The 27,368-nt window shown below is 44.5% G+C and overlaps 1 protein-coding gene across 24 annotated transcripts in view; it reads right to left on the reverse strand.

Annotated features, from left to right (window-relative positions):
* Positions 1-27,368, reverse strand: part of ANK2 (ankyrin 2) — a 260,645-nt gene that overhangs the window by 156,058 nt on the left and 77,219 nt on the right. For 7 of the 24 annotated variants that reach the window (XM_050320655.1, XM_050320654.1, XM_050320650.1 and 4 more), the window contains exons 1-2: positions 13,508-13,648; positions 12,158-12,214 (exon numbers count right to left, since the gene is read on the reverse strand). The exons of 2 other annotated variants lie outside the window; for them this stretch is intronic. In XM_050320655.1, coding sequence (XP_050176612.1) covers positions 12,158-12,214; positions 13,508-13,588 — 138 coding nt within the window. In that variant the 5' untranslated portion in view covers positions 13,589-13,648. Of the gene's footprint in view, positions 1-12,157; positions 12,215-13,507; positions 13,675-27,368 lie in introns of those variants that run through there. 15 more of the 24 variants (XM_050320665.1, XM_050320657.1, XM_050320656.1 and 12 more) reach the window with 8 other exon arrangements.

Here is a 27,368-nt window from a genome sequence, read left to right on the forward strand (position 1 = left end):
GGCAGGATGTAAAAGATGTGCAGATATGGCACTTGGGGACAGGGGTTAGTGGTGGCCTTGGCAATGCTGGGGAAACAGTCACACTCAGTGGTCTCAGAGGACTTTTCCATCCTAACTGATTCCATGACTTTTGCACCAAGAGCAGACAACAGCAAAGAACAAAGAGCTTTTGACTGGTCAGCCAAAATTCTGACGCCCAGAAAACACCTTAAAAATCTGTGAGAGCAGTCCAATAGTAAGGATTTTGAGCGAGGCTCTGCTGACCTACCTAGGAATACTTCTGCCCTCTGAAATCCCAAGTACATGGTGACAGTCCCGGAGCTGCTCTGTCTGAGTGCCCACTGGGCCCCCCAGGCAGCTGCAAAGCTGCCCCAATGACACCTGCATGGCTCAGCAAAAGCGGGACTGCAAACGGCTCCCTGCTGAGTGGATCGCAGGAAACATTGGATAACCTTCACAAAATCACCCAGAGGACTTCCAGAACAATGGAGCAGCCCTGACATAAAGGGAATAACGATCATAGGAGCAGCCAAAGCGAATTTGTTAGGAACTAATCATGTCAAATAAATTGCAGGGCTTGGGGTGATTTTATTTTAATAAGCTTTTCAAACGGACCTGCATAAGCAAACTGCTATGGAATCAATGGAGATAAAACTACAAAAATAAGGTTGTTTCCTAATAAAATGGAGAAAACCATTCTTTGCTGGGCATCTCTGACCTACGAATGCTGGAGATGAGACACTGGATTTGTAAAAAAGTAAAACATGGGTGGGGAGATCCCTCACCCAGAAGAGGAAGGGCTGGAATCAGCTGTGCCCTACTCATCACACTGCCCAAAACCTGGTTTCAGCTTCAAAAACCAGAACTGGGAAAAAGGAGACCAACAAAAAGTTTAAAACAAGCTCACATCAATCAACAATTCTAGCCATCTGAGTGGAGTTGTCGTGGGTTTCTGCCAGTAGAGATGATACAGAAAGATGGTTCTGCACTGACAGACTTCCCACCTTCTTCAGCTCTAATTGGTAGAGTTCATGCAGTCAGCTACTAATTGCATTAGTTGTTATTTCCAACACAAATACAGAGCACAGATATCTTCACACCCCATTTGTCTCTTCAAAAGCATTGCCTAGTTGTGGCATAAAGAGCCTTCCCCAGAAAATATTCAGAGGGAAAAACTCCAAGCCTGCTGCAGATAGGCTAATTCCAGTGTAAATCTTAGTTATGAAGACTTGCCTTTGATTTGGACACTTGTTTCAAGAAAATTAACATACAAACCAGAAATTATCATAGATAAGACAAAGGATGAAATTAATTTTAACATTTCTGTCCTTTTTTCTTTTTCTTCCTTCTCCTTTATTTCCAGTCAGAACATTTAAAGTTCCCAACATTTCTCAGCCTTCCTAATCTCTAACTTCCATTGCAGCCACCCAAAGTCAATGCATCCATTCCTTGTCTGCAAATAACCACCAGAATCAGCACGTTTCTGAGGTGACACGCACACAGAAATGCATATTGGCCTGGCAATATTGAAATAAATGCAGCCAAACTGACACAAACCCTTCTGAAAACTCCCTTGGGGCTTTTAAATATCAATTACTTTGTTTTAAAATGTAAACCATGAGAAAATATACGTGTATATAGGGTTTCAAATTAATACACCAATGCAAATAGAGGGTGATTAGAGGGATGGGAGGGAAGGCTGAGAGAGGTGGGATTGGAGAAGAGAAAGCTTTGGGGTGACCCAATTGTGGCCTTCCAGTGCTTGAAGGATCTACAAGAAAGATGGAAGAGACTATTTACAAGGGCTTGGAGTGACAGGACAAGGGCAATGGCCTCAAATCGAGAGAGAGTGGGATTAGACTGGGTATTAGGAAGGAGTTCTTCCCTGAGAGGGTGATGAGGCCCTGGCACAGGTTGCCCAGAGAAGCTGTGGTTGCCCCTGGAAGTGTCCAAAGCCAAGTTGGATGGGGATTGAAGCAAGCTGGGATAGTGGAAAGTGTCCCTGCCCATGGCAGGGGGTGGGACTGCCTGATCTTTAAGTTCCCTTCAAAACCCAGGCCATTCTACAGTTCCATCATTTATAAAGGTCCTCTCAGAGAAGATGAGGTGTGGGAAGGCACCTTTTCCACTAAAGACTGGGAAGGTGAGTGGGGAAGCTGCTGCTCATTAATCTTGGCCAATGGCCAGGCTGTCACCACCCACTGTGACAGCCGCTCTCAGGGAGCCCAGCACCTGCACAGGGCTGACAATGCAACCAGCAAAGGACAAGAGCTTGAATAAATTCTGAACTAAACGCTTGGCTGGCAGCCAAGGCCAGTGAGACAGGGGTTTTTGGCATATTCTTTAAAAATACCAAGAGAAGAGATGGAGGAAAGGGGGTGATATATCATATTTTCAAAATTAAGTCTAAAGAACAGTGAGCTGCTGATAAACCCTCTATATTTTTCAGAATTAAAATGCAATTCTTTTCCAAGATTGTTCCTTCTTGGCTTTCAAGTTATTTTCCCAAAAACCTTTCCATAATTTCATCTTCTGTGGGTCCCCATTTTATTTCACTGAAATTATATTACGTGCCAGCAATCCAATTGTAAAACCTGTGCATTTAGTAAGTTCCCAGAGGCTACAGAAACATTTCTTCATTTAGAACAGCTGAAGAAATATTTTTTTATTTGAGCAGACAGATACATAGAAGGCATTTAACAACCTTTAGAAACAAACCCAGTGAGCACTGCACGGACTGACACCCTGCATGGCTGGAGTGGACAAAGGCCTTCAGCAACCATTTGAACCCCAGCTGGAGGCCAAACCTCAACATTCATGTCCACTTGAACAGATGCTGAATGAGATCAGTGTGAAGAAACTCTGTTTGTTTTGCCTCTGTCCTGAAATGTTTTGCTGGACAAAATTTACTTAAACCAGAAAAAAACCCCTAAATAATCCCCGCTGTTATTTGCAAAGGGCTTTCCACACCTCCTGACCACTTGAAAGGAACCCCTCAAACCAGTCACAGCAAAGCTTCCCTAGGCTGGGGGCTTTGTCTGACGTGACAGGGTAGTGCCAGAGTGTTCAAATTCACACACAAAATAAACAGGAACCTCACTTAGGGTTTTGGGAACAACCACGCAGCCTGATCTGCCAAAAACTCATCCTGATTTCCAGCAACGCTGGGAGGCTTGGAGGAAACTAGTAAAAGAGAACTCTGAGGGTTACAAAAAAAAATAAATAACAAATAAATAAATAAAACCATGAAAATAACTCTCCCCAGAAGAAAAAGTCATAATGTCATCTGGAATAAATAATCTACCTACACATTTCAGCACCTCAAGGCGACGTGTGATGGACTTACTCAGTCTTTACTGCTGAGATACAGTAGGTCACAGCTAAGCACTGCTTTTACATTTTAAAGGGCAATTGACATGCTTCAGGAAGAAGTAACTGCATGTTTCCACAGGTATCTGCTGAATTTTATGGCACAAGCTGGGAAATGGACTGACGGTATCATGTTTTCCACAAACATCAATATAAACTAATGGTTCTCATTACTACCGCAATAAAACCATCCAATAATTTTATTAGGTAACAAGGAAAAATTTTCCAGAGAAGGATCAAATACCTGGCTCCAGAATTTATCAATTCAAGGTCTAAGTATATTGAAAATCACTCCTAATTCAGCTATTCATGTAGCTACACACCATAAACGTCAAGGGTAAACGAGGAAATATTCAACTCATTCCTGGTGGGATGGATCTCAAAGCCACTAAAGGGAAGTAAAAATTACTGAAGTCAATGAAAATCCTGCCATAAACTTCAGCAAGCTTTGACTCAGGCTCTAAAAATGAGTTGTGGGTTTTGTTTGAACGTAGCTAAGGGTCTGCTTTCCTTGGCACATCCAACCTGAACGAGTCCCTGGACACTTCGCGTAACCTCTGAGAAAAGACTTTGGGCTCAGAAGGGGAAAGTAAAGGGCATGGAGAGCAAAGAGAAGAGGTAGGGTTTTTAAAGAGGGGGTGTGTGGGAAATAAGGGGCCTTGATGCTGGTCCCCAGCAGTGGGAGGGAGGCAGGAGAGCTGAGGATCACTGGATTCTCAGCCTTGTTCTGGCACTTGCACCTGAGGTTTGCACTGCAAACAACTGGCTGCAGTGATCCCAATTTCTCCCATAAAGCACATTAGCTGCAATGATGAAAAACGCTGCTTGAGAAAAGGAGTGTATATTAATATCACCACTACTCGAATGGCAGCTTCATCTCAGCTGGTCGGGGCAAGCATTAGAGCAACATAAATCACACCCTCATTTCACTGGTGGTTTTGAGGCAGAAAAAAAGTGCCGAATAATTACCTGCTTTTCATGCTTTTCCAATAAAGGGTTTCTGTAAGTGCATGGTAGTGAAACACACCTCTTTGGTGTTCTAGTCAAGCACCCAAACTGTCACACAAAGAATCAGCCTCACCTTCTCTCCCCTCCCAGCTGCTCATTTCCACCTCATTCCCATCCTGTCTCCTCTGCAGGGAGGAATAGGGGAGCTCAAACCCAAATGGGATTTTTACTCTGCTTCCCAGGAAAGACAACAGAGAGACCCAAACCCATAACCCCATCAGTGCCAGAACTTATTTCTAAACATGATTGCAAATGCCACAGCTGTGCTACAGACTCTGGAGACTGGAAAGACTTGGGAGACTTTCCAGACTGGAATCTGAGGTATTTGGTTTCCTTCTGTATTAAACAGAGCTTCTCTTCTGGGCAGTTAAACTATGTCTTTCTCAGAAAGTTCCAGCAAAAGGTTAACCATTTGTTCCCTCCTTCAGGGAAAAAGAAAAATAAAATTTACCATCACATTCATCCTCCCAAGAGGGTGGATGGGAGAAAACAAACAGAGGTCCCAGTTCAAACGTCATTCACCCACGTGAATGATCCACTAACTCTGGTCTCCACTATCAGCACCCAACACATGAAGCTTCCCTGACTCCAGCTCATACTCAACTGGATTTGTAATCATATCTTTGTCACTTTGATTGCATCAATCAAAAAGGTGGCTCCCATTAATTGTATTTACTGCTTTCATTCAGTGACTGGGTTGTTTGGTTTTTTTTAAATTAAATGTATTTGCTTTCCATTTGGGTGAAGTTACATTGTACAGAAGAGATTTCCAGTGGGATTTTTTCACTCATTCACTAAAATAAACTGGGATACCATTCACAGAACTGCTGTATGGGTACAAACCAGGCTGTATTATTTCTGTTCAGAGGTAACAACTGGTTTATAACAACGATTTCTAAGAAAGGCAAGTTGTACATCACTACCCTAATTGCTGTCAGCCACATTTCCAGTGGGCCACACTCCTAAGCTCCCTCTGCAAAGGAGCAATCTCGAATCTTAAAGTGTACATTAGTGCATAATGAGATCCTGGCAGCTGTTTTCCAACTGAAAGCCATCGCCTGCTGCTTCTGTTGGTGATGTGGCTGTGAAAAAAGCAGTTCTGCTGACGAGCAGGGGGGAGAGAGGCGTGTACAAATACACGGCCTCACGTATAATTAACCACAAGCCCTCGCACACTTGCGCCTCCCAACACAATTACAGCGACTGCACGCTCTGCAAGGGCCATGGTTTCCTTGGAAAACACCTTCTGCATCGTTAGAAGAGGTTAATTAAAAATAAATGCAGCAACAACAGCTGGGCTTGCCTTTCAGGCGGGGTGCACAAGGTACAGGAGGGGATATTTGCACCTCTCCCCCCCAGCTCTGAAGTGCACCAAAGAAAATGGTAACTCTGCTCTACACTTGACCCGTTTAACTGGGATTTCCCACCACACAAGAGGCCATCAGCAGTTCAGAGGGCTGAGGGGGAGGTCAGAGTGATCTCCAACCGGAGCAGGGGGGCTTGGCCAGGGCAGTGACCTTTAGACAAGGCTTCTCTCCCCTCGTTTTCGGGAACGCTGCAGTCATCGTTGTGCCCTCACAGCATGAGCAAAGCAGCTACAGCACGAGTGGAAATGCCAGCTCATAAAGCGCCTTTCTTCAGTGCTTCAAAGCTAACGAGCATGAATCACGGGTTGATTGGAAAATCTGCGCCCATTCCAGCGCTTCTGTTTCCTGATGTTCACCCTGCTCTGCCCTGCCCTGCCAGAGGTACAGGGAGACAAGAGCACCTCTCCCCGCTGATGGGAGCTGGCAGAGCCTCGCTGGCTGTACCAAACCCACGCTCCCACCCAGCACTGACTGCCGCCCACTGCGCTCTGTGCCGTGCTCTGACAAAAACCAGGGGCTACAGCCCACCGCCACACCCCGAGTGCACACACACACAGCCCAGAGCCTGCTCCTCCTGCTGTTTATGCCTATTCATTCATTTTTTTTATTAGATCATGCCACTGTTTCCCCACCAGGACGGTCAGATGAGGTTTCTAAGGGTTTGCACCATGAATAACTGCCACTGTTTCTTGACATTTATATGTTGACATCTGCTCTCTGATACTGAAAGCTGCCAGATGTATTAGATATTTAAGATGTTTTAAAAAGAGGGACTAGCAGAGCCTTTCAGTCACAGGAAAACAGAATTTCTACTACAGTAAGAGATAAACGAGGTTCAGAATCGTATATTCTATAACAGGGTGGGAACTGTTTATAAACATTGCCACTTTCATTTATGTACTTCAAAATTATCACCCATGTTCTTCATTGCCTCATCTACATCGACACACACTCCAAACCCTGCCTTATATAAAGGAACCCCAGGAGCGGAACAATTAGCAGATTTAATTGATCACGGAGCTAAATCGTTGCAGGAATCTGTGCATTCCTGGTGCCAAGTGAAATCCATACCCTCTGTTTGCTCACATCCAGTACTAGAGCGTAATATAAACACATGGCAGCCAAGACTGGATGAAACAAATAAAAACAACCAATCCCTTCTGAACTACTCAGCCTGTGGCAGAAACTTGTGTGCTGTTTAACCTAGAAAATCATTTCCAACTGCAATTACTGCCATTTGCTCTCTCCTTTCCTTAGGAGCTGATCCTATTCTCCAGGGAGCGCTTCATTCATGGACTAAATCCGTGTGTGTGTGTGTGTGTGTGAGCTAAACGGAGAGAAAACAGAAGTAGGTTACAAATTGTGTACCTGCTGGTAACACAAGTGCAGCCAGCTGGAAGGAACCACAGAAGAGGTGAGACAACATGAGTTGGTGTCTACCTTAACTCCTTAAACTCCTGTGCGCTCAAGGAACGTTTTTATTTCAAGAAGGTTTGGGGAAGACCAATCCGTGCCCACAGGTTTGATTTGCAATGCCCTCGAGGATGCACTGACTTATTGTTTAAAAGGTATAAAGATATAATACTCCATTTCCAGCCTCCAAAATCACATTGGAAAAAGATAATTTGAAAATCAATTACATGCCTTTTCAACTATGAATTTTTTACCAGAAAGTGACCTGAAGCAATTCACTGCCTCTCTCATGCAATTTTAGAAACTACTCTGAGGGAGCCTTAAACATTGGCCCATCTCCATCTATTTTTTAAATATTTCTCTCTCCTGTGTTTGATGCCAGAGAGCAATGAAATCAAGTGGAAATAAATGAGAAAATGCAAAATTACAAGGATCCAGCTGAAAGGCTAACAGTACAGCACATTTCTACTGAAAATGCACTGAGGAAATAGTGCATTATTCCTACACAACGTAGGAATAATAAGAGTAAGTTCAAACTTTCAGCTCAGCAATTCCTGTCACCAAGACAAAAGCAGTCTACTTAATCAGCTAGGAAAGATTTCAAAATAATTAATTCCTGCAAATAAATGAGGACGGAAGGGCCCCTAGCCATCTTATTATTTTTTTTGGCCTCCCTCTGTTCCTTGCATTTCAGAGCTCCAGGGTTCCCAGTGTCTAACCTAAATATCTACGTGCTGCATATGCCAGTCTCAATTTGGAGAGTGAAAAAACCTCCCTCGCCAGAAATGTCATCCAAAACATCAACACAACATGCCCAGCAGAGACAGGGACACAGAGCCACCAAACCACGGGATCTCTGATGGGGAGAGGCAGGTAAGAGAGGAGGAGGCCAGGAGGGGAGGGGAGGCAGGGACAGGGCACGTGGCTGCCTCCAGCGTGGCCCCGATGTCCCCAGAGAGCCAGGACAGGCGGCTTTAAGCCCAGCTCGGGCTCTGTCACCGCAGGAAGGCGCGAGGAGGCTGCGAGATGTGCGAAGGAGAGACAATATGTGCCATCCCTGACAGCCTCAGGCACCCCGCAGGGAGAAGGGGAAGCTGGCTGGGGAACAAGGGACTTGCTTCTCTGACTCAGCTGATGTTTGCCAAACACTGGTGAAAATGAGCAAGAAGGATCAACGTGCCACACTGCTCCGTGGAGCAGGCACCACTCGGGTCCAGATCACTGCCTCCCTGCTCTCTTCACAGTGTTTCACCTGGGAAATGCAGCACTGCCACAGATCTGCTGATACACTGAAACCACTCACCCCTTTGCAGATTCCTGTTGCTCTGTTAAGAAAACCCCAGTGCTTTTAAAAGCAATGGGTGTATTAACTTTAAAGCCCCCAACGAAGAAATGGAACCTTCTAAGTAGCTGTGCTAGCTCTAAGACTTGTTCACTGCTCATCCCAGAGCACGAGAGTGTTTGAAGTGACCCTGTTCCACTAGAACACGAAGACCTAGAAAAGCCAGGCTCAGCTGTGTGGCTGAGACCATGTGCCCTCTTTCACCTTACACACTTTAGGCTGCTAGAAAACACAACGGCAACACAGGATGCTCCAGTCCAGATGTTCAGCTCTATCACCCGTTATTATTTTCCCCGTCTCGCTGCTGTAAGGGAATGGAAATTATTTCCCCCGAGTGTCAATCACCACAGGGGCTGCTGAGAGGGAAGCACGGGGCGTTTGCTGATGCAATGGTTGCTCTGCAGCAACTTGGGGCACGGAGCAAGACGTTCTATCCTGCAGTGGGACAAATACACATCGGTTTTGGTCTGTTACCATCACACACAGCACACAAAGCTAAACACATCAGAGCAGCTACAGCTACGACATCAGTTTTACAGCTGGGACAAAATGTGCTGGAAGCCCCGTGATAGGAAGAAAAGGCAGAGGGAACAAGTAAATCCTGCTCTCAGTAACGCAAGAACATCACTGGAGTTGCATCAGATTCAGGACAGCGCACACCACGTTAAAGCACAGGGCAGACGTTCAGGAACGTGACTGGTCTGACTCTTAACAGTCTTAACAAACCTGTCTCCCACCTCCCTGACTTAAAGACAAGTTCACCTTTTTCCCCATCCATCCTCTTCTTCCCAGAGCAAATTCTAGTGCCATTTCTCTGCCTGTTTACTTTCATGTAAATTGGATTAGCTCCGCTGAAAGCAAGGCGGTTCCAGCTCTCTCCCACTGGTTCAGCTGAAAGAATAAGACCTTACCAGTAAAATTAACAATATCGAACACCAGTGAGCTGGGTTAACTTGTAACTACCACTTTTGCTTTGTGATAAAGCCTTTCAGCCTACTGCTGAAAGAGAGGAAAGCCTGTGTTTTTCCTCATTAGCTCTTTCTGCCTGTTCAATTTGCTGCGTATCGACCGAGGGAAAACCTTTCTTCTGAAACCAGAGGACATGATCTCTCTCAGAAGAGGCAGTAGAATCTGTTTTCATCCTGGTTGGATCACCAAACAGCACAGCCAAGAGCAGTGTGGCCACAGCTATTTGTCTGTCACTAGTAATAAGGGCAGAGCCTGGGAAAGAGCAGCACCTAGAGAAGGCAAAGTGGGGCTCAGCCACCTTGGAATGATGGCAATTTAGGGACACACCACCCAGCAGATTGGAACTGCTGTCACACCAGTCCCCACACTGATTTTGGAAGAGATGGACACTCTTTTAAAATACTTAAATAGCCCCATTTACCATCAACTACACTGTTGTTTAAGGTTATTATGGCACCACAGATGATGTTGGTCATAGCACAGCAATACAGGAGCAAGAGGGACCTCCTCGAAGGGCTTGAATCCAGTCCAGTGACACGTTAGAAAAATCACATCGCATTCATAATTCAGTTTCTCTTGGCTCCTTATCTGATTAAACCCATTAGAAGGCTGCAGAAGAGGATCATTTCCTTTTCCCCTCAGATAGCCTTTTGCTTGAGCACACTAAAGCCAAGCTCCTCTGCATTTTGCTTGCTCTTCTAGCAGTCCCTCTCCACATGCTTTGTGTACGTTTGGATTCTCGTTCCTGAACAACATTACGCTTGTACTCCAAAATGGGTGTCAATTACCTTATGCACGGAATAAACAATCACAAGTAATCAAAACTAATTAAAAGCATTTGCTTGTACACTCTGATGATTCCATTAGCAACTATACAACTTCCACTGGAAGTACCTCACCTAATGCACCCCATTTTATTTAAAAGTAGGAGATTATCCTTCGGTAAGGAAAAGAAGTCTCATTTCTCTTCCTTTAAATCAACATTACAACTTCCTCCAAGTCTTTTCCAGTATGAGCCTGACTCCAAGCTTTTAATTTCTCTTAAAGAATAAGCAATACCAGTGACAAGACTGCAATTCTGCTATAAGGTAAAATGGATTATTTTTGCACTAAATCACCAACGGTGTGGGGTTTAGGAAGAACCTGTAATTTTAGGAAGAACCTGTGGCTTCTGGAAAGCCCTTTGCCATCAGTGCCTTTAGTACTAGATGTGGGAACAGGCTTCATTTTCTCCAGGATGAACAACAGTAGTTGGCTTTCATCTCAAACACTCTAGAATTTAAAAACATCCTTGAAAGGAATTCTAGGAACTTAGCACTTGGACCCATCACAATATGTACTTGGTAAAGGACAGAAGGAGACATCAAAAAACTAGTATATTATAAATTTATGATCCCTTGCTGTACTACTCCTTCAACAGCAGTGCTGGCTACCAAGATGAGAGGACCAGCTCCAAGTGCTGCTGTCAGCAGGTTTCCATCAAGTTACACCAGCAGCAGAAAGACCCTGTTCTGTTCTCTTCTGCATCCCAATGCTCTCCAGTACTAGAACTGGATGAACCCAGATTTTTCTCCTAGGAACACACATTCTGTCAGATCCCAGTTATCACACAGAGGAGAAGTACCACAGGAAAACTGGATGCAACCCTACCGCTGGATTCACAAACCTTTTAAGGCAGCCCACTGACCCACAGGAATGCTCAAAGCCCCAGTCACCACCAAAAGGATTGAATTTGGCTTTGTGTAGGTAGAAGTCTTCTCCATTTCATGAAAATTCCAAAACTGAAGCCTTCTTATCTTGGAGTGTGCATGCATTAAAAAAAATGGGGTCCTGCTGAAAATTAGAGAAAAGCTTGTGTGGCTTCCCAGCTAGGACACCCTCCTGGAATACAGAAGATCCACTTGAACACTGTATCCGAGATAAGCTGCTCTCTGCCTTTCCCGATACATAGATCAAACTCATCCAGCTCAATTAATATTTAATTATCCACACAAAAGGGATCAACTTCCACAGAACAGATAGAGGGCACGCTGGCTGGTGCAATGCAGCTTCTACAGCAAAAGTAGTTCAGGACCTGAAAACAGGCTACATTACTTGGGATTTTGGAGCTCTTGCACATGGCACTTTTGCCTCTGTTCCCAAAATAAATTGTGCCTACCTAGTCAAAACACAGAGGAATTCAATTTGGAATTCTTGTACTCTTGGCTATTCTAAGGTGTACCTTTCTCATCAAGAAAATTATCTATTTGGAGGTTTTGAGAAATTAATTCATAGAATTTTAACAAGGAATATTAAAGCTTGGAGCTGTATTTCTTCAGCAAGCCACTAAGGGTAAAGACTCATGAGGGCTTATCCAATACCAGAACTGAGCCACCAACATCCATTGCATCCAAACTCAGGGACTAACAATTTTTGCCTAATATTTGTCAATTGAAAATGCCTAATTATTAGGTCGCAAAAGATATCTTTAAGAAGATACTATTTATTATGTTATTGAAAAATTAAGATGAAACAGTTGTTGTAAAGACTCTGAATATGGACACTCAATGTAAGAGATGCTTTCCAAGCATTCATTTGGCAGTTGTTTCAACCTTGAAAGGCTCTGGGCCACTTGACTTGGAAAACAACAGGAAAACACAAAACCACAAATACATAGATTACAAAAAAAAAAAGTGATAAAAACACCCACTTTGATTCCTTGGATCTTCAAAACATCTCTCCTAGTATGATACTGTTCCCAGGTTATCTAAAAGTCAAATTAAAACATGGGGTATGCACTTAATCATTTGATTTTTGCTCCCTCATCCAGCCTTCCATACCCACACAAATAAACCTTTCAAATCCAGAGGTGAGACGAAGCAGATATATCCCCTCTCCTGCTCGGTTCTGCTCAAATATAAGGCCAAGATGCTATATAAAATCCCCCACTGTGTGGAGATCCAGGCAATATTCCAAGCACAATGGGGTGGGGTGAGGATGTTTTTGTTCAAATTCTCGCTTAGACTGGATTCCCTCATGCCTTTATGGTTGTAGGTACAGAACCTTCCCTCTGGGATAAAAAAGGGCCCAGTGGTGTCACCTATTGCAAAGGAGCTTTTCCTCACCAGGTCAAAGCCTTTGCACAAGTCCCTGCTTACGTGTCTGGGTGTTATTCCAATTTGTAGCAATTTGTCTTGCCCATGCACAGTGTTGGTTAAAATGCAAATTCTATGCAAAATGAGGGACTGAAGAATTCATCAGTGAATATACTCTGTACGGATTAAATTCTTCTTCACCCCACAAGCAGCCCCCCAAATTTCAGTGGGGTAACCCACGTTACACCAATTGACATAAAATAAGGGGAGGGGGGAATAACTGTAAACCCGTTTATGTCATAATTATGCAGCACCACAGACATCTTTCCTCCTAAGGGGGAGAGAAAGCCCAAACAGAAATAAATAGCTGCCTGCAATTAAAGCCATTAAAAAGAGATTACCTCAAGCAGGGGGTTGAAGCAGCGGGCACTGCACGCTATACCTTGCAAATCGACCATTTGTGACAGAGAGACTGGACACACAGGGAACGCACCCCGGGAACTGGGTGTGGCTGGACAATTCACATTTCTACCCCGCTATTTGTCACTAAGATCCCTGAATTACCGCGGATGGCACAACAGCCAGCGGCGTGTCTCTCTAGGGCTGCTGACAGCACGACCTAAGAAACACCTCCGGCAAAATAAACCGAAGGTCTATGAACCCGCATCTGTGCAGCCCGGAGGAAGAGAGATGGGCAGCAGACGAGCCAGTACCACCTTCTGTCAAAACAAACCGCCCGCTTCCTCCATCAGGGCAGCGCCGCGCCGGGCAGCATCCCCCGTGCCGAACCACGCCAACTTCCACGGCACAAGAAACGCAGGAACCACCCTCCGGCTCGGCTATCACAGCGCTATGGATTCCACGCGGAGCCCCAAGACTGGGCAGAGAGCCCCGGCAGGGCAGGAGCACGGCCGGGCTCCGCGCCCCCAAACCCCCCCGGCTCCCGGTGCCGCTGCCGCTCCCACCTTCTTGGGTCTCTTCCTGCGCTGGCTGCCCCCGTTGCACTTCTCGCCGCCGTCGCTCTTCTGGGCCGCCTCCTCGTTCATGGTGGCGAGCGGCACTGCCGTGCCATGCAGGCTCGGCGCCCAGCCCCAGCCCCAGCCCCAGCCCAGGGTGGCACCGCCGGGGCCGGCCCGGGGGCGGGCACAGCGGCCGCGTTGCCGTGGAGGCGGCGGCGGTGGGGCGGGGACGGGCGGGGATGGCACACCCCGCGCTGCCGGAGTCACCGATGGTTGCGGTGGGAGAACAACCTGGAAACTCCTCTCCTGGGCTCCGAGCCCCCCGTGCCGCGGGCAGGCACACCTGCGGCCACTAGAGACCGGCTTGCTCCAAGCCCCGTCCAACCTGGCCTTGGACTCTCACAGGGACGGGGCAGCCACAGCCTCTCTGGGCTATTGGTGCCTCGCTGGTTGTTTTCTCTCCACCTGAAAGTCGCGTGGGAAAATGCACAGCGTGCACTTCTAACTTCACTAGCCGGACAAAAACCGCAGGGACGGTGTTAGACTGTCCCCGGCCAAGCGCACGTTGAGCAAAGGTTTGATATTATTTTGCTTGCTTTTAAGAGCGGAACCGAGAAACAAAGAGATTTGTGGAGGAAGGAGGCTCAGAACAAAGTATTTTCATCAAGATTGGGTTGAGTTCTCCTTCCTCAAAAATGAACCAGCCCCTAAGAAGTCACCAATGCTCCTCCGTGCCTGGCTGCGCTCCAGGAAGGAACACTCTATGCTTCCTGGGCATCCCACATCATAGGACCACAGGATAATCTGGGTTGGAAGAGACCTGAAAAATCATCTCATTGCAACCCACAGCCATAGGCAGGAACACCTGTCACTACCCCGGGTTGCTCCAAGGCCCCTCCAACCTGGCCTTGAACACTCCCAGGGATGAGGCATCCCTGTGACATGAGGTGCAGCTCACACCCCCTCCTTGTCCCCAAACCCACACACGGGAACGAGGTGTTTGGCCACAACTGTAACATCCAAGAGATGATTCAGTGTCAGCACTAAAGCAGACAATGGCAGCGTGATTGACACAGCACAAGGCGTTAGTTTGTACTACTAAAATAAATCACCTCCTCCTTGGTTTGGAAGAACAACACAGCAACATTCACATGTAAATACATGTGAGAATTGCAAATGCGTTCTTCTGGTGAATGCTCGAGAAAGAAAAAACGTTATACCGTTCCACTTACAACTGAACAAAACAGCCAAGTAACTTGCCCTCCTTCTCAAACAGCAGCAAAGGCAGGGGAACAAAAGAAAAAACTCCCTTTAACTGCTTACTCAGCAGCGGAGAGGCTGGAGAAAGTGGAAAGGACCCAATGAGGCATGAATTCGCTCTCCCACAATCGCCCTGGCTGCGAACACAACGAACATCTGCAGCACAACAACAATGTGAGCAGTGTAACAATCTGAAATCCTTCTCTTTTTTTTTCCCCTTACTTTAGAGTGACTTCTTTGTTACTGCAAGCAGTAGTAAATTCTAGACTAAAATGAGAAATAACTCATGCAAAAGCAAGGGGAGCTACAGATCTTGGAGAAGGCGGGTGCTATACAACACTGCATCTGTTATGCCATAATTAGAGCTGCAATCACAGTCACAGCAAGGATTTTGGGGAAGACGTACAACAGTCATTTGTTATCAGCATCAGACATCCATGGAATTCATTTGTGGAACCTGTAGAGATCTGGCTATTTTTTTAATTTACAAACAAGCCTGCTCTGCACACAGATGCCAGTTTTACAGAGAGAGGTCACCTCCCATTTCTCATTTTAGTCCAATTTTGCACAAATTCTTCCCCCTCCCCAGCCCTTTCTCATAGAAAACTAAGACTTTTACAGTCTTTACCTGATATTTGTTTATTCCCAGTAAGTGATCCTTGGATTAAGGCAGATTGTTCTAGTACATGGTGATGATGGATTGTATGTTTTCTTCTTACAACGTTTCGTGTACAATTACAAAACCAAAATCACTGATATATCTGAGTGTGAATGTGAACAAAACTTCAATCACACAAGATGGTTCTGAAAATTACAAATCACACGAGATGGTTCTGAAAACCCAGAGGTGATGGGGCAGTGAAGTAAAGGGGATGAAGAACACAGTATTTCACTAAGCCAAATCCATCTCTTCTCCTTCTCTCCCTTCCATGGTGAAGCTGCACACACTTCTCACCTGATCTTTCCCTCTTTTCTGTCACTACACAAGTAGAGTTGCACTGTCACTCCACTCCCTGGGAATTCAAGGTGTGATGCAACAGCGCCCACAAACAAAATGCTGGAAAAGCCTATTGTAACAAGTATTCCAACTACAAAACCATCACAAATTCATGTGCACAAATTTATTGAAGGATGACAAGCCTATTAACCTTAACTGCTCTTAGCTCCTGTCCCCACATCCTGGGCATTCACCTTTGGCAACAAGTTTTAGGTGTAGTCAAAGAAGACAAATGCTCTTGGCTCACTAACATTTCCCACGATCCCAGAAATCCAGCACGACACTTAACCAACCTAACCCAACCCCACAGGGCATCACAACTGGTGTGAACTGCCAATAGGTTTAACAACAGCACAAAATCAGGCCCAATAACCACACAAGCTGTCTCAGAAATGCCCAAACACCCCAGTCAGTCCTGAATGTTCAAAACTGCTGAAGGCATTCCTCAGTACTTCAAGCAGTCAGGAAAAAAATACTGTAGGATGTGTAATGCATTTCCCTCACAACATTTATTAGCTGAAAAAAGTACGTAGACATAAACTTCAAATATGGGGAATTGCACTGGAGTAATTTTTAACTCACTTGGAACAGGGCTGCAGTCGCATTCCTGATCAGCCCTCAGCAGTTTATAAAAGGGGGAGCAGATCTCCAAACCATATCTATTAACCCACAGAACAGGATCAATGGCTGGTAATTCGTCATGGGCAACTCCCGTGAATGAGGGCTCAGGTGAGCAGGCAGCTCAGTGGGTGCGCAGTTCCCACAGATATATCCTGTTGGTGATGTTGTTTCCAGGCTGTATTCATTACACCTAAATCCAGGTGCTTAGCTCAAGTGCCTTAATCCCCCCAACATCTGAAGCACATTGCAGTGGAACGACCAGGTTAACAAGTGTACAATTACCTCTCTTCATACAGCTCTGATTCCAGGGGATTCCACCCCGGCTTAAATTTTCTTTACAGAGCTGAAAACAAATGATACAGAAATGTGAAAGCAGCTTGAAAGCTCTTCAGCAAAGTGCTGGCCCATCCTCTCCACAAGCATTGCCAGCAGTTTCGTGCAGCACATCAGCACTATTAGAGGAATCCCTTTAATTTGAGAAGTGTGGACAGTCGGAAGGGCTTCCTCACTGAGTTTTGTTTGGGTGTTTTCCAGCCCCACGACCCTCACTCCCAAATTTATTCATGTAGGCATTTAATCCTACAAGGCCAGCTCTATTCCCACTGAATTGAACAGCAGCAGATCCAGTAAGATGTGTTAATTCCCACCACTGCAACAAACAACAATACTTTGAACCTTATATTCTAGTTGAACTAGAACTTCTTTCTGCACCCTGACTTTCACTTGAGATCCTGCACCCGCACTGCCTAGACTTTTACAAAAAAAGTAAAAAAAAAAATAAAACAACACTGTCAGCAAGTCACAACATTGCCACATTCCACAGTTTGGAAACTGAAGGTTCAGGGGGATCTTATCAATGTGTCAAATACAAATGGGAGACAGCAAAGAAGCTGAGACAGGCTTTTCTCAGTGGTGCCCAGTGGAGACAACATGCACCAACTGAAATGCAAGAAATTCTATTTAAACTTTAAAAAAATCATTTTAAAACTAAAGGAACAGATTATCTAGCTAGACTCTGAATTCCCAATCCTTAGATATACTCAAAACATGACTGGTCATGGCCCTGAGCAACCTGTCCTGGCTGACCCTGATCCGAGATAGGGATTGGACTGGATGATCTCCAGAAACCCCTTTCCATCCTCTCCTGCTCTAAAAGCAAACACTGTATTTGTTGCATCACAGCAGTTAAAGGCATTAAAACACTAATTGCAAATATTGTCATTCTGAAAATGGAGACACCTCTATTCTGTCAGTGGCTTCAATGTTTATTATACAACCCCCTGTAAATGTCACGTGTGGCAAGTGCTCAGTATCTCCTCAGCAGTGCCACAGATAATCAGCTGGGATTTTATCGACCCACCCGACAGGAGTTTCTGCTGGTTACCTTGAGCTGAACCCTCAGCCTCCATCTGGCCCACCCTGATAAGACAGGAACAATAGAGCCAAGCAGAGGGGGATGAAAAAGCTGTCTATGGTTTACCACTGAGTCGTTAAACCAAGCTGCAACAGCAAAGAGTTAAACTGTGCATCTATTTACTTCTATCAAAAATATATCCAAAAGTCTGAACAAATTATTTTTATGATGATAAAATGAAGTTAAATAATACATATAATCATATATATATATATGTTCCCTATTTATTCCCGCCTCATTGTATAATCCCAATAAGCAGATTCCTCCAACCACGTGTCATAGCTTTCCATTAAAAATCACAGAGTGGTTTGGGTTGGAAGGAACCTTGCAGACAATCTCTTTCCAACCCCCTGCCATGGGCAGGGACACCTTCCACTAGCCCAGGCTGCTCCAAGCCCCATCCCTGGCCTTGTCCAGGGATGGGGCAGCCACAGCTGCTCTGGACAACCTGTGCCAGGCCCTCCCCACCCTCAGAGGGAAGGATTTCTTCCTAAAACCTGACCTAACACTACATGTCCTTGTACAAAAATAACCTGCTGTGTTTAAGTACCAGAATGTCACAGAGTTTGCATCTAAAACACACAACAAAGAGATCTTTCTTTCATCTGGATTTCTGTTACACAGCTATGATTGACCTGGCAATTAATCTTTCTCGGGACAGGAGGACAGCTGAGAAACACACAGCCATCTTCCAAGAAACACATCTGATGTGTCCTTCCATTCTTTCCATAAATCATGCTTGAAAAGGAAAACCAACAAGAATATAATAAATAAGGATTCCCAGCTCCATTTTACTCCTTGTTCCTGAGTTCTGCAGCTGGGCCCTGGAAAGCAGGAGCAGCCAAGCCCTTCTCCCCGCACCAGGTCCAAGGGGGGCTCTGGGCATGGACCCTCAACACCTGCACAAACACAAACACCTCCCATCTCTGGTCGGCACCCAGCAGAAAGAGAGCAAATATTTCTGTGCCAAACACACTTGGGTGACTCATCTCCTCAGAGGAGTATCTGTTGCTGGTGGCAACCTCAAAACAAAGTCGATGCCTCTCTGAGTGTCCTTGGTGTAAAGTAACAAGAGGTAGTAAACCCCTCATCACCAAACACGACACAGCTGGGGATGTACAGTCATACTCAAAATGTGTACCACGCAAAAGGTTCTCCTTTCAAAGGTAAATACTTCCAAATCACAACAATTTAACATCTGAGTTTGATACGGTCAGCAGCTTGTATATGGGTCTCAAATATATATATATTTAATCACTTGGCTCTATTCCTTCTGGCTTCTGTCCTCTAGAAAAGTGTCATTCCATGGAAGTGGCAAGGAACTATTAATATTTAAGATTTTTCAAATAGGATTCTCAACAGCCTTTAAACACTGATGGAAGTCAAATCAGCACTGCTGTATGCTGGAATGAATGGGAGACTATCCCAATATCCACTGAAAATTAAGCAATGCACAATGCAAATTTGCCTTGTTTTAGTTTCTAGAAAGAGATTTTTCTACTATTTTTCCTCACTATTGAAGTCAAGCCACCACACTCACTAAACAAACAAAATAAATGTCTAAACAAAGAATTAACTTTAAAACAGTGGGTTATTTTAACACAACACTAAGTTACTGTGTCCCTCACTATTCACACCTCCCAGTTGCTGTGATTCTGCTGCGTTTCTGCATTAAAACAGGAGCCAAGTTTCACAGCTACGGCTGCCCGTGCGGTTCAAAGTGCTCCACAAAACACGAACACAGCAGCCATTCCCACACAAACTGCTAGTCAAAATACAGCTTTCCAACATGTTGGTTTTAGCGGGGAGGAGGAACTGCTGCCCTCGCTCACGGTGTGCTGCACGTCAAGCAAATTAAAACCCACGAGCCGAACGCACCATTTTCTGCCCAGTGGGGGCCGCAAATTGATCGCCTGCATTAGCCATCCATCCATCCATCCATCCATCCGGGATGGGGATTGAGGGGCTGTGACCTCACACAACACCTCTGCTGAGAAGACATCAAACTTGGGGCAAGAGAAAAGGCTCCTGAAGTGCCCTGCAATTCTCATGCTGGTCACGTGCTCCATGGCGATTGCTATAGTAACCAGACACTTGCCATGGAGACTTGTGAGCTCAAAGCATTCTCCTCTTACGCCTTCAATTATTATTCTTCAGATAACTGTTAATTTATGGTTTATTTTGGAGTAAAGGAGTCGAAGGGGTGGGTTTTTTTTTTCATCTGGCAAAGCAAAGACTACCAGAAATTAAATGTGAAATCAGTGATAATAGAAAGGAAAATTAGAATAAAGGTTTGTGTCACGGGTTTTACAAAATACAGTGTTGGTATCATTCAGTACGCACACATTGCAAGAGAAATGCGGCATATTTTCAGCAGAACGTAACAAAACAAAGAAAACTATTTCTTTTTTTCTTGCCAGATACTCAAATGAGCCTCTAAGGCTGAAATTACTACAGGTGTAGCTGTTAGTAATGATTTTTATATACAAGGTTTTCTTGCCAGGTAGTGTTTTCTTTTCCCTGTAAAATATTCTGACCAAACTTCCACCTCTTGGATTTGCTGTTTTTGATGCTGTCTCAAGATGAACTTGAAATGTTCATCTGAAAGAGTCCACTAATTAAATTGGCCGTTTTATGTCTCCATGCTTTGGATCAAAGTGCACAAAAAGGGTAGTGAGATGGCCAACACCAGGGAAGCAGAACCAGGGCTGAATGGAGGAATTCAGTCCTGCTGGTGCAGGAAGGGCAGGGAAATTACACTGGAGGTTGAAAAAGGGGAGATGGACAGAAGAGTCAGTGCTTCCCAAAGGAGTTCTCCAGAGGGAAAAGCCTGAGAGGAGCAGATGGTTGTAATGCTTTCTATACTCCTTTCCTATCTGTTATTTCACTAGAACCACCTGGCTCTGAGGGCTGAGATGGACACACTGAGAGATCAACAGGAGCTATGAGAGAGGGCATCTGGTATCTGATCTGCAGATGGATGGAGAGAAATTGGGAGACACGGTGTAGGACAAGGAACAGAACAGTGTCTGCACAGCCAGGGCAGCCCATCATCACAGCAGATATCAGCATCCATGCTGCTCCAGCTGTCCCCTCCTCATGCCTCATACAAGACAGGTGCTTAAAAACAAGCTGTTCGCTGCAAAGTTTCTTGCTTTCTGGATGCTCATCAGCCACCTTGGGATCTTTTCTTCCAAGGGTTAAAAACTCTCAGGGATAGTCAAAGTCAAGAGGGGATCAGCGAGATGGAATACACGAACTTGGAAAACCAAAACTCCCTGTTTTCCTCAACTAAAAGTTTAAACATAGTGAAAAATTACTGAATATCATTTATATCCCTGTCTTTCAGCAAGCCATCCACTGAACAGGAATAACTGTGTCTCTCCACTTAACAGAAACATAATGAAAATGAATTAATTATTTTCCACACACTGGCTCTGCCTTTGATGAGCACGATAGATGAGCCCCCAAGGGACTAATAATTCTGCCTTCAAAGGGATGTTTAAACAACGCGTTGTAAATAAGACCTGGGGGCACAAATCGAGCAATGAGCAGGAAACAACCTCTGGAATAGTTGGTCATTAAACATGTATCCCTAATCTGTGCATCGAATGCAGCGGGAGCTCGTGGAAAAAGTATTAGGGGCATGTGCAATTGAAGCCTGGATCGGGATGTACAGACAAGACTGGGTCAAACAGAGGTTGCAAAAGCATCTCCTAACTCTGCACTCTCCGTTAACTCCTCTCTCAGTGTAGTTTTTAAGTACATGCTTATATAAAAAATGAGAAACAAATATCAGAGGATCAGAGAGGGAGATTTTCTGATCTGACAGGTACTGCTGTTTCCAGTGATCTCATCTCTCAGGTAACGTGATATCAAACCCCTCATTAGAAACTCGCTGAAAACTGGAAAGGGCCTGCAAAAATTACTTCAGAAGGGAAAGGTTAATTAGCTGAAAATACATATTGCACAGACAAGATGAGGAATTGTGAGCTCTTCTGACTTCATCCCGACACCAGCTCTTGTGGTTTTCACCCAGCATCACCAAGCCAATCCCTGACACCCCAGGAGAGGCTCTGAAGCTGCTGTATCCAACTGCTCGACTCCACACCCCAACCCCAAATGCCTCTTCTATTTTGTGAACTCCAGGCAGAACCACAAGCACAGCACACAGCAGAGATTTTTGTGCACCCCCAAGCCAAGGAAATGGTTCACACAGCAGCCACTGACAGCACTGAGCCCTGCAGAGCGGTGGGGACCCTCTGCTAAGTCACTTCATCTTCTGTAAGATTTTACTGCTCTTCACAAGGTTTTATTCTCAGTGATTATTATTATTACTATTGCATGACAGAATCCTGCAAGCTACTCCACAGTCCTGTTTCTCCAGGTCCACGGAGGCATCACAAAACAGCACGACCTTGAACGCTGCCTCTCCCCTAAAAAGCTTCCCATTCTCTGCCTGCCTGTACCGGCATCTCCCTGCACCCCATCTTTTCCTGCCACAGTGTTCCATTTTCAAATCAAATATCTGGGACAGTTTCTTGCCTTGAGTGGAAAAAAAAAACACACTTCCTCCAACTTCCAGAGAAAAATTGCGTGTCTATATATTTAGCAACAAAAACTGGAGTAACATTTAACAAAGAATTTGTTCTTCCCTAGCTGTAAAAGAACACTTTGGTACGTCAAGCTGACATTCTTCTACTGAAAACCCATCTTGTTAGAAAATATTCTCTTTGGAACTGTACCAACATGTACTTAATGAAATACACATTTAAAAAAATCAAAAGGGCTTCCTCTTTATTTTCACCCACAGTTATTGTACTTGGTAAAAAAATATTTTTAAAATAACCACTTTCACAATATTAGGGGGAAAAATAGGAGTTAGAAGGTGTTCCCTTTGTGTTCAGATAATGTAGTTGGTGCACAGAGGGGTCCTCAGTGCTGGACTGGAGACAAGCTCAGGTCAAGGCTGTGGCGGGATTTTTTGGTGGATGTGCCTTGGTCATCCACAGGTAACGGGAGACCCTCAGGTCCCTGAGGGTGCTCTGAGTTTCAAACGACCCTTCTGCTCTGTCCTCAGCCAAGCACCACGTTCAGGGAAGTCTTAATTCAGTCAATCATTTAATCACATTTAAGTGCTTTTCTGTATTCTGATCATCTTAAAATGCAAGCTGGAGGGAGGAAATTATCAAGTTACCTCCTACAGCAGCCTGTAAGTTTGCCTATCCTGCAAATTACAGTGTAAAATGATGAAAAATCATTTCTGTGTAGTTTTTTTACCTTGATTTAATCATCCCTGAACTATAAACATTTTTAGGTCAGAATTCTTACACGTGCATGAAACAAATGCTGCTCAGGCTTTCTAAGTTGCACTGGATAGGCAGGACAATTAAACAAGCAGATGATATTTAGTAATCAAACCAACGATGTGAAAGTAAAAACATCAGTTTAGCATCACAACATGATGCTAAATGCAGCAGAGCTGCATTTTGGAAACCCACTGGAAGAGACCATCTCTTACAGCTGACACTTCCTCCAAAGAAATTCCCAGTACCTTGCACGTACCAGCCTTACTCTCTCGGATTCACCTTAAGGAGGTGGCAACTTCTCTTACCATTTGACAATTAACACTCCCACGGTGAGTAACAGGGTGAATCATTCTACCAACAGCAAAAACACCAAAGTTTTCAAGGAAAATGGTTCCACTGTCTATTCTTCTGCCTTAAAATAGGTCTTTCCTTCACATGCCATACTGTGAACAGCCCAAATACATTTGATCTTAGAATAATTTTGCTGTTTATAGTATCCTATGCCAAAGCACATAAAGCAGTGAATGCATTTATTTTTAACTCCCTGTCTCAATGGGGAAACTCCGGCAGTGAAGAGCAAGGACAGTCTCTGGAGTGCTGTTTACTGAGGGGTGGCACGGGACACCCCACAGCCGCATTTGGGGAGGCACTGGGGTCCAGAGTCCACACACACACCAACTGGAGATGATTTTCACATCATCTTCCTCAGTACATGCTCTCCCCAAAAGCTGTGCTGGTGTAACTGCTGCCCACACAGACACTGGGGACAAACCTCACTCACTGCATCCAATCATTTTGGGAAAGGGGAGAAATGTTCTCCTTCTTGTACGAAATAGGAACGGGGTGCAGAGGGAGGGGAGGCACACCTCAGTTTAAAAACACTAATTGTTAAAAAAAGAAGCACCTTCCTGTTGAACCCTGCCTTACTGTCAACTTTTCTTCAAACACGACTTCGGGATAGTATCTGTTTTGCTGCATTTCTGGCAGTATTTGACAGTGGATTGAACAAGTCCCACTTGGAAAGTCTAGAAATGGAATCTGGGAGGGAACAAGGCCACCTGAGGAGCCTCATGGCACAGTGACCTCTGCTGCAGCCACCAGAACCTCTGCTACACTTGACCTTGAGACAAGAGAGGGGAAGATGCTGGGGTCAGTCCAAGCACAACAGGAATTCTTCTCCTGGTGCAAAGAAACAAAAGAAATCGAGGGGAAGAAAAACAGAGAGCAAATAAAACCAAAGACGGTTCTACCCTCATACATAAATGATAAGGCACCATGGAGTCGACGCAATAAATGAGTTGAACCCAATTTCAGAGTGAATCTAAACTCTGAGCAAAGACCTTTTATCTCTAAACTCTGGGTTATAAACACACTGCTTGCAGATCAGACCAACACGTGCAATCAGGGGAGAAAAAGCCTGAAATATGTGAGTCCAACAAAAGCAGGGCACAGGCAGCAAATACATTTGGATTATAAGACAAAAGAGTAACTTGCACTAAAATAAGCAGTATACCTTTAGCATATGTTTTGTTGCATTTTTATGACTGAGATATATTAATAAATGTTTCTTTTCCTTCTGCACCAAAGTCAGGATTCTTAATGAGTACAGAAGGAGTATTAAGTAGCTTTAGCATTTCTTTCCCGGAAAACCAGCTACAATAGCAGAGACAATTTTGAAACCCAATCTGATTGAAACATCAGAGCTAATAGAACACTGAGGAAAATGGTTATTTTTAACTCTCTGCAACCATAATTGCTAATTTTCATTCTGGAAACACACACAGAATTTCCACACGCAGAATAATCCGAAAAGATAAACCAAACATCTTATGTAAAATAAATGGATGCCTTATCCTGCAAAGACTTGAAAATATTTCCTGTTGCCAGCAAAAATACTCATAAAAGTTGGAATGTGAAACAACAGCTGGGAACGGTTATCTCCAGGAGAACCAGCCTGGTTTGCAGGCGTTTCGGAAATCAAGGCACACAGTGGCAACCATAGGTTTTCATTTCCTCTGTGATAAGCCCTTCCCAGAGAGAAAGCTCAGCAGTATTTCTTCCCTGCCATACTTTGAAACCTACTATGAATTTCAGAAGTTCGTATTTGAAGGGTCTGAGTGAGACTTGAAAGCGCCACAGTCACCAAAACGTGGGAGCGGCTGTGCCGGGGATGAAAAGGAGCCTCAGTCACGGGGAAGCATCAAAAACACACTGAAGTAGCACCAGGTTTGACCCACAGTCACAGCACTCACTCCAGGCACCTTCTCACTGACTGGTGTCTTGGTCCCAGCAGTGAGTCAGAACCAGTTTGTTCATCTCTGGGATGGTTTTTCACTCTTTGTTTCAACATACCTTCCTGATTTTTACTGCACAGGATGAGAATCAAAATCTGGTACAAGAAAAGGGCTTTCAATTCTGTGCAAAGAAATACACTGCAAATAAATCTCAGCAGTTATCAAATGATTTGTTTCCTAACAGAGGGGACAAATGTTATTGAGGTGTCAGTGCCCACGACTGTTTTCAGATTCTAAATGCACGGGTAGAGAATTGTATCTGAAATATGAAGAGAAGAAACTGAAAAGGTTAATCTCAAACATGCAGATTTTGTTCCAGCAGAAAAGCTTTCATTAATTTTTCACTCGGTAATGATATTTTGTTCCTTCCCTGCAGTATTTGTAATTTTAGAAAAACACTCTGTGTTTTGAGAACATTCGAGAAATGCAAAAAGTCAAATTTGTAACTCTTCTGTTTCTCAGTTTCATGGAAAGGTTTGCAGTTTGAAAACCTGGGTATCATCTCTGAATGGAATACAGGGATGGTGAAAAATGGTGAAAGGCAACTGGCAAGCACCATTTCCTGACATAGAATTTAGCTTATTCCATTTTTAAAACATTAAACCAGCTTGGGTTTTAACCCACAGCATTGCATTACTCCCCTTGTACATTAACATCAACACACAGAACCCAATAATCTCACACAGGGTTTATGATACAGGAGTAAAAGTGCTCACTTTACCAAGTGTATATTGAAACCAAGTTCATTTGGGGGCATAACAACACTAACCATTGCCTTGCTGAAGGCTTTTATTTCCTCTTTTTCCAGTAATCCCCACAGCTGAGTGCAGTCTGTTGAATCCATCAGAGATGAAGGCGACCTCTTCATTTTCATACTGTTGTGTGTGATTTCATAAGTTATATGAGCTCAGCAAAGAACTAGTGTGCAACACGAGAGGCAAATTAACCTTCAAGTCCTTTCATTATGATCACCTCAAGGAGAAGGATCTTAAATCCAGAAAAAAGTATTACCACTACATATTTCTGGCTCATCTTAACACACAGTAGTTTCACCACATCAAAGACTGAGCTATTACTGCTGTTATTATTAGAGGCCTGGGATGAATTCCCACAGAAAACACCGACAAGGCAGCTCTCCCACATCCAGCTCTGTATTTTAACGGGACCCCTTCCCTCCAGAGATGCTTTCTGTTGTTGTTCTCCCCAGTCAATAAATAGTGCTTCAGAACATGAACAAGATCTGCCTCCCTGCCCACAGCTGCAAAGGTCAAGCTGATCAGAAAATCAGTGTTTTAAGGAAGAACGGATCCAGGGATTTCAAAACTCAGGAAATGTAAAACTCCTGGAAGAAAATATCCTTCCAGCAGGCATCACTCCACTGAAGGCAGAGGAAAATCTGAGGTCTGCTGACCTCAGGACAGTTACAGTTCACACTAACATGCAGAGACTTGGAAGGGCCAGTCCAGACCTGGTGTTGTTGTTCCCTACCGCATTTCCAAGAGCCCCATGAATTTTGAAAGCCTCCAGAAAAGAGTGGGAAGCTCAAGTCAAACTAATTCTCTCAGAGAAGGGGCCACAGAGGCAGCTCTAGGGAATTCCACAGGAATAACATCCTGTTGTTTGCTGCAATTCCTCACTAGGTTTGTCATTAAAAGTGTTCTGACTTTTGTTTAACGCCTCCAGTCCCATGTATCAGTTTTTCCCCCCCATACAAACTCTCCCCTTCTTCCCCTCATTCCGTTTCCTCGTGTTTCCCTTTTAGCTCAACTGAACCCAAATATATACACGTGTGTGTTTAATAATAACACGCAGGGAGTGTTTACCAACCCTCCCACAGCTTGTTTGTTCTAGGCCTTCTGTTGCCCTAAGCGTGAATCATCCATTTAGGGCAGCAAGTTCTCCAGGAAAAGCACTGCCTGTTGTTGTAAATCCGTACAATGCCTAGCACATCCTTAATTATTAGAATAACTTC

This window comes from Myiozetetes cayanensis, unplaced genomic scaffold, assembly GCF_022539395.1.
Source record: "Myiozetetes cayanensis isolate MyiCay16 unplaced genomic scaffold, myiCay2020 scf24, whole genome shotgun sequence".
Taxonomy (NCBI): domain Eukaryota; kingdom Metazoa; phylum Chordata; class Aves; order Passeriformes; family Tyrannidae; genus Myiozetetes; species Myiozetetes cayanensis.